This window comes from Ciona intestinalis, unplaced genomic scaffold (assembly GCF_000224145.3).
Source record: "Ciona intestinalis unplaced genomic scaffold, KH HT000122.2, whole genome shotgun sequence".
Classification (NCBI taxonomy): domain Eukaryota; kingdom Metazoa; phylum Chordata; class Ascidiacea; order Phlebobranchia; family Cionidae; genus Ciona; species Ciona intestinalis.
The window spans coordinates 131,023-139,215 of record NW_004190444.2 but is presented as its reverse complement, the minus strand read 5'-3'; the positions used below and the strand labels follow the sequence as shown (position 1 = coordinate 139,215).

Sequence of the window (8,193 nt, the reverse complement as noted above, 5' to 3'; positions counted from 1 at the left end):
TATAATGTGTCTATACTCGATAATTGTAACTTGATATTATAATTAAGATTTTTGTATAAATGCACCAAAACTGTTGGCATCATCAGTACTTGTAAAAGACCGAGTAGACTTGGTGAAACATCTGCTATAGTATAATGTGTCTATACTTCGATAATTATAACCTTGATATTCATTACTGACTGACTTAAGAAAACATTCATCAATATCCGCTACATTATAATAAATTAATTTAATATCGTAACACTTCCACAGACTTGCAAAGCTACAGGGCAAGACGTGACTATTTACAACATTAAACAGATGGACGGAAAGATTGAACAAATTCCTGAAATGAAAAACCAGTGAGTTGTTTCTTTGTTTGTTTGTATTGAATGCATGAATGAATAAATGTAACTAACTTTATCCTTGTGTGGCTGGTAAACGACAATCATTATAAAACGGTTGTTTTGTTTCATACACCTCGTGCCAGCGTTCGAGTTACCATGTATGTTACTTTGTGGGTGAATATTTTTTTTAATCAAAACTGACATTGTTAAAATTATACTAGTACATTAATTTGGTGAATGCAATATACTTTGGCTCTGCTTGTTTGTATAGACACCTAACAGCAGGGTAAAATCTGTTTTATGCATAAAACTGTAGTGCTAAACCTAAACCCACCAGCCACTCCTAATGTTACACGAATAATGGGGTTTATTATGACATCACTAATTTTATGACATCATAATACAGACCAGAGTTGGTGAAAAAGGCGAAAGAAATAATTGAAGTTCTCGAATTGATGTTTATAACTACGGGGAGAAAGAGAAACAATATTGCGTTTATTGCGTCATTTCTTGCTATTGTTGCGCAACAATCAAAGTGAGTGATTATGAACATAAAAGTTACAATTATTAAGTATAGACTCATTATATTATAGCAGATGTTTCACCAAGTCTACTCAGTCTTTTACAAGCACTGATAATGCCATTGGTGTGGCACGCCATGGGTCCTGGGATTTAGGCCAGTGTTTGCTCATTACCCCAACACCCAGGGTGCTACAACCCATTAGTGATTACTGGGTCTTGCCCAAGGACACCGGCCCATCAACATCGAGCATTGAACCCGGTATCATTCGGACATAGCATTTATTAATACTTACAAGCACTGATAATGCCTACATACCCAACCCTCCTACAGGCAGAAGCGATGCATTACCCTGGAAACCTTTTGCAAACGAAATGACTTTCGATACGAAAGAATCGAGAAACTCGTGAAAATTTGTAAAGATAGAATACTGGAGTTGAAAAGCAGGTAAATATATCTGGCATCACTAAAACTGAATATGTCTGGCAACACAAGTTCAATCATGTTTTGCAGTTTTGTTTTTTGTAAATAGTTTATTTAGTTATAGTTAGTTAGGGACATCAGTGCCAAACATAGGTGGGGGACCACTTCGGATTCTACACTGCATTAGTCAGTAAACATTACAACCAATCAGTTATATTTGTTTCACAGGATTGTGTGTATAACTATTACACTTCCCTGTGTTTAAAAGTTTTTGGTTTATAATTGTGACCTTTTTTTCAGATTACCATGGAACAAAAATGCACCGGAGAGAAAAGTTAGCTACCATTGTTACATTAATGACATCATAAAGCATAAACATGTCTTCTCATTGTTACAAGACAATTACGGTTTGTTGAAACATTGTTTTATTTCTTAGTCATAGTAAGATTATGCTGTTATTGTTGTTCATATTGACTGTTATACATAAACAAGGGACATGTAAGCATAATCGTATTCCATATGTTTCCTTGTGCAAGACACTTAACAACAATTGCTTCAACCCAGTGGTCACTGACTATTATTAGCTTACATAAAAACAATTACCCACAAAGTTAAATAACGCCATACAAGGATAAAATAGTTATATTCAAAATTTCAAAATACACCCTATGTGCACCCACTATCCACTTCCCAAATAAATAAGTATGGTTGATTTATTTTGTGTTTAATAACAACATCGCTTTATAATTTGTAATGTAAGCACTCTTATGACATCATCATCATCTACGAAAATCATCACTTATGACATCATAACATATGACATCATTACCAGATTCTAAACAAGAGGACCTAACATTCCTCCCGCCTCGTTACTTGCGACACACCCCGATGCGATACGTTGCTCCCAAGAGGAGTTATGATCATGTTTCTACATCCGAAGTCATCAGTGAGAACGAGATCCCCGAGTCCGAGATGAAAGATTACATCCGGACTCCTGAGGAGGTCGCCGAAGTCAAGAAGATTGAAGGATTCCTGGTGAAGAAGGATGAGTTCGAGAAGCGGAAGTCGAAACCTAAGAAAAGGAGATTTGTGATCAAGTATTAAAAGGAATGTCAAACCACTACACTGTGTTGTATGCTATGCTGCTGGGCATATTATTAATTCTAAAGGAGCAATTTTAGGATAATGGGCCAACTCAGGCCAAAATCCTAGGTCACATGAAGTGCCTCACTGTGGGGTCTGACCCATATAGAATAGACCATTACATTAACTGCATTCGTTTAGTCATTACATTTATTTTTTCAGTTATTAGATTCTTCTTATTCATTTGTTATATACACTACATTTATTCAGTACATAGTTTAGGAATTACTGGACAATTCAATCCATTTACAAAAAGTCACCCATAATGTTTATAACCACCTGCCGAGGGTATGCTATACTTCTTGATGTGCTTTGCAAACGTTGCTCAAATTATGTTCTTTAATTTTACCTGCCAGCTGTTTAAGTGATTTTGTTTCTACCCTTTGTTGACTACTGTGACATCACAATATACGGCTTCATTTCTTTGTGACATCGTAGTGAACTTTATAACTAAGTATTCTAAAATAGGAAGTCACAAATTCCAAACTACGCGGTTTCTGGATCTTTGGACGCTCGGTTATAGTTTCATATATATGGACTTATAGGGGATCGTTAGCGCTAACTTCCTGTATTTCTTGTTGCAGTTTCCTGTAAGCACATACTGCCTTGTTAGACACTAAGTTTGAGTTTAGGGTATGGAATGTTGCATTAGTAAATATTGTCTGTGGTCTATTTTGAATGCTATGTTGTTAAAATATGCGTTTTTATTTGGTGCATGCTAGAGTCCGTATATAACCATGGACTTTTGCATGGTAGTACAATATGATAGGGTATGCAATGTATTTGTGATAGGGTACCGTAGTAGATAGTGATTTGTGTGCGTGTTACACGTAAGTTAGTTACAGATATTGTGATGAATCGTTTACGTTTAGTAACGCCTGTGTTATATAATACGCACATTTGTATTTAGTCGAATTTTCGAAGCTATTACAGTGTGTGTGAAAAAGCAGACATAACTGTTGGCTGGTTCGATCATTTATGTCCTCGTGGGTGGAAACTTGAGTGACTTTTATAGACAGCCTCTGCCTTTATATTAGTGGCCGCTTATCGGCATAAGCCGCGTATTGGTGTCTAATATCGCGCTAGCTTTGAAAAACATTCAACAAATATTTGAATTTCAAATAAAAACAGTTTCATTAAATCGTAACAATGCCAATCATGACGTATCCAAACTATGACGTATTTTACTTTCTAGATCGTTTGTTGCGTCATAATGAACGAACCTTCGCACAGCCACACTGCTGCGTCACCATTACTAGAACGGCCAAGATACGACCGTGCTTATTTCCAAAACGGGCCTGGCGATGCGCAACGCACAGTTACGCTACGTACAGCTTCAATGAACGAAGGCATGTCTCGGCCTCGTGAACGCACGATATCAGCCATAGCCCCGATGCCGACGTCTTGTTATACGATCAATATGTTTCTGTTCTTTCTAACTTGCTTCCAACTTATTAACTTGCTGACACTGACTTACACGGACAGTGTGTTGAACTATATAACTAAAAGGTTAGTGGTATTTCATGCCTAATACACATGGTGTATTCATACACCTCATGCTCACAAGTTATGACATCTTCTTATTCACAAGCACACATTGTGTACTGCTACCACTATGGGTGTATGTGTTCCTGGGCAAGGCACTAAACCATAGCTACTAAAACCCAGTGGTCAACAATGGATTGTACAAGTTGTCAGTAATACCAGAAAACAATCACCCACAAAGTTACATATATGCTAACTCGTAAGCAGGCATGAGGTTTATGAAACAAAACATTCGTGTTTTATCCACTGACATTGCCTCTAAATTAATAAGTTACATACTTTGCATTTTAAGTTTAACTTTGCAAGTTAAGTTTATTTTATTCATACATTGATACTATAAACCTTATTCATACATTGATACTATAAAGCAATATCTAAACCCCTCCAACCCCCAGGTTCAAGATACCGAACACGATGGCCTCCTTCATACCAAGTAGTTACCAAGTTGGCAACATGGTCGTGATCATCCCTATCTCATATTTTGGTGCCAAATTAAACCGACCACGAGCCATTGGTATTGGAGTAATGGTAATGGTGGTAGGGTTGGGGTTTTGTATGTTACCTCACTTTATACTACCTGCCCCACCCTTGAATAACTCTACAACGTCAAGTCTATGCTGGGAGAGGCCTCATATTGGAAAGGCATTGGTACACAGAGCTACAGACTTGACAACGCCAAGGAATCTTCCGTGTAATAAACATGCGACTGTGTATAACCCTGCACTGCTGCTAATTCTAGGTTGGTTGGTTGATTGTTTTTGTACATATTTAGCTTGGAGATTCTGGGTTCGAATCTAGGCCAGGGTTGGAGAACCATGAATTTTGGGTTTAAATCCAGGTTAGGGTTGGAAAACCAGGGATCCTGGGTTCAAACCCAGGCCAGGGTTGAAGAACCAGGAATCCTGGGTTGGAATCCAGGCCAGGGTTGGAGAACCAAGGATCTTGGGCTCGAATCCAGGCCAGGGTTGGAGAACCAGGGATCCTGGGTTTGAATCCAGACTGAGATTTAAGACATATTAGTTTTTATCACAATCCAGGTCATCTTTTAATTGGAGGGGGAGCAGCTACATTATGGCCACTAGGTGTTTCTTATATTGATGATCACGTTGTTATTAGGAAGATTCCGATCTATATAGGTGAGTGGTTAATGGTTATGCTAGAAAATTGTGATGAAAAAGGAAAAAAGATCTTTTGACATTCAGTAACCACTCAGCTACAAGATTGCAAACCAACCACTAAGCCAAAACACTTGCTCATAAGATCACAAAACAAATACACCATAACAATTTAACACCATCTGCCTCACCATGCAATGCTAGTTACACACATACTTAACGATATATCACCATCACACAGGCATTTTCATCGGCACTACATTGATGGGTCCCGTGTTCGGATTCCTGCTCGGCAGCGTGAGTTCAGCGATCTATGTTACAACGAACTCGAGTCATCTACATCAAACCAACCCTGCATGGATTGGTGCTTGGTGGCTGGGTAGGTGTGATGTCATCGATTGTGATGTCATCGACTATGATGTCATCGACTGTGATGTCATTGCCTATAATGATACCTCTAATGTATTGCTAGTGATGTCATGATTTAGCTTAATATGTTACATCATGACAACATAACAACAACAACAACGCAGGTTACGTTGTAGCAGCGATACTCCTCGTCCTCCTTCTCTTCCCCTTCTACTTCTACCCGAGGTACTTACCTGTGTCACCACAGAAGGAAGCAGAACTTGCAGAGATCGCTGCACTTGAGGATAGGAGGCACATGGTGGGTGGGGTGTTACTTATGGTGGGTGGGGTGTTACTTATGGTGGGTGGGGGGGGGGGGTGTTACTTATGGTCGGGTGGGGTGTTACTTATGGTGAGTGGGGTGTTACTTATGGTGGGTGGGGTGTTACTTATGGTGGGTGGGGTGTTACTTATGGTGGGTGGGGGTGTAACTTATGGTGGGTGGGGTGTTAGTTATCTAATGGCTAGGCAAGCTTAAAGAAGGAATGCAGCCTCAAATAGCCATACAGTTAAACATGGGTTTTAAATAGATGTTGATTAGTGTGGTATAAATAAGTTAGAGGTAATGAGTTAAAGCCTCAACGCTGCTACCATTGTGGGCGTATGTGTCCTTTAACAATATACTTAACGGCAATTGCTCCAACCCAGTGATCACAAAAGGGTTGTCTAATTTGTCAGCCATACAGAAAACATTGTTTGTAATCATCAGTTATTGTTGTTTTGTATGTGATTAAATATGTTATACACCTTCTGCCCACTTTACCATGAAAAAATAAAGCCATTGTATCCAAATAGGATGTAACAATCTATTTATTCCACAGTCCCGAACACAATCACAATTAGATGCGATAGCTGAGCAAGAGTTGGAGAACGTGGCGTCACAATCGGAAGCCAGTAGTGTAGCGGGGTGTACGGCTACCCGTCCATTACGCGCATGTGAAGAAAGTATGGTGGGGAAGATACTTTCTACGTTTGCTGGTAAGGATAGGAATGTTGTTAATATTAATACCTGTGGTTTGTCTCTTCGATTACGGTAGTGAAGATTTAGAAATATTTTAAACAAAAAGACAGAATATAGCGACAAAACAACAGTTGTTAAAACACACTTTCGGTTAAAAACATATTTACATTTAATTGGAGGAAAATAAGCGTGGTCGCTACATCTAGCGGACAAACAAGCTATTTATTTTAATTAAGTTAAACTTCTAATTGAAATAAAAGTGTACGTAAAGCCACGACCCGTCCAATGTTATAAAAGTTACAAACTTAGTGGCTTTTTACTTGGTAAGTACTTGTTCTTGTTCCCTCAATTGGGTGAGGTCCTGCAGTGAGTTGGGCCATTGTAGTAAAATAGTTACCTTGAAATTTAAAGTCAGCAGTTCCTAAACCCATGGCTAAACATCTCCTGAACCTGTTGTTTGTAACCTTTATAAACTCATGAACCCCTTTATTATTGAGGTGTCCATTAAGCACCTCAATTTATAGCATCATAATAAAATTATAAAACTGAATAAAGGTCCTTTTGTTAAATGAGGTTTCTCCAAAGTAAAAGCTCGGCCATATTTTAAGTAACAGCTATTTAGGTGACTTTTAGGGTAGTTATTTTGAGTCTCCCGGGTTTAATTAATTTGCTTCAGTATAAAAATCACCTCTGTGGTGCATCTTGTTATTGTTGCAATCATACCCGCAACACAACTAACCCACCCCACAGACATGTTTTAATTATTTGATTGCTATTGTATTCAAAGATAATTAAAAATTAACCAACACTGCAAATAAATGGTTCTTTAAACAACAACACGACCGTCGATACATCTACCTGCTTTGTATAACCCCAACCAGCCAACCCTCCGCAGATATGACATGTGCAATACGACGTACATTATCAACACCACTAGTAGTGACCGCCATCCTCTCCTACATTGCAATGGCCAACTTATTGGCCGGCGTTTCAACTTTCGGGTCAACATACGTACAAAGGATGTTTAATGTGTTGAGGATGACTTCGGATATGTTAATAGGTGGGTTTGTGCCACGCCGTTTGTGCTACGGTGTTTGTGCCAAGGCAACTGTTCAATTGTGTGTTTACTAAAATTTTATAAAATGTAGTTTTAAAAATTTAGTGGCCAAAGCTTTTCTTTTAATTTATGTTTAATGTTTGTGTTGCTCGTGAAAGTAAAGAAGTACTGTGACTGTGAGACACATAAAAGTAATAACACGGTGTTCTGTTTCATTCAACTTATGTCTGCTTACGACTTGCCACTTTTGTAACTTTGTGGGTGACTATTTAATATATATTTTTGAGTGTATGGCTGACAATTTGGACAATTTATAATTTGTTAACATTTGGTATATGACATCACTTTTGAACAAACAATAATGATTATGACATCACAGGTGGGGTTTGTGTTCCACTTGGAATAGCAGGAACCTTTGCAGGGGGCTACCTTATGAAGAAATATAACTTCGACATCCGTCAAACTTTGCTCTTTACCATTATATTCTCGGGAGCAGGTTGTGTGTTTCTCGCAGCATTATTTGGGTTGGGATGCAAAGTACCTTCTATTGCTGGTATAACTGCTCCATATAGGTGAGCAACATCGATATTTGTGATGTAACCAGAGGATACCAGGTTCTAGGCCCAATGCTACCATTGTGGGGCCATGTGTCCTTGGGCAAGACACTTAACGTCAGTTGCTCAAATCAGTGGTCC

General features: G+C 38.5%; 2 protein-coding genes across 4 annotated transcripts in view; both read left to right on the top strand.

The window, feature by feature from the left end:
• The window catches only part of LOC100183153 (transcription factor IIIB 50 kDa subunit), a gene marked incomplete in the record, with an annotated part of 4,614 nt that extends 1,772 nt beyond the window's left edge, over positions 1-2,842 (top strand). The window contains 4 exon segments of the mRNA XM_009863336.3: positions 733-861; positions 1,180-1,293; positions 1,570-1,676; positions 2,102-2,842. Coding sequence (XP_009861638.1) covers positions 733-861; positions 1,180-1,293; positions 1,570-1,676; positions 2,102-2,373 — 622 coding nt within the window.
• Positions 1-8,193, top strand: part of LOC494423 (solute carrier family 21-like) — a 27,123-nt gene that overhangs the window by 16,172 nt on the left and 2,758 nt on the right. Inside the window, exons 2-10 of one of the 3 annotated variants that reach the window (XM_026838854.1) lie at positions 2,522-3,242; positions 3,608-3,921; positions 4,353-4,696; positions 4,995-5,093; positions 5,314-5,451; positions 5,606-5,739; positions 6,302-6,458; positions 7,337-7,501; positions 7,878-8,070. In XM_026838854.1, coding sequence (XP_026694655.1) covers positions 3,626-3,921; positions 4,353-4,696; positions 4,995-5,093; positions 5,314-5,451; positions 5,606-5,739; positions 6,302-6,458; positions 7,337-7,501; positions 7,878-8,070 — 1,526 coding nt within the window. In that variant the 5' untranslated portion in view covers positions 2,522-3,242; positions 3,608-3,625. 3 annotated transcript variants of the gene reach the window in all.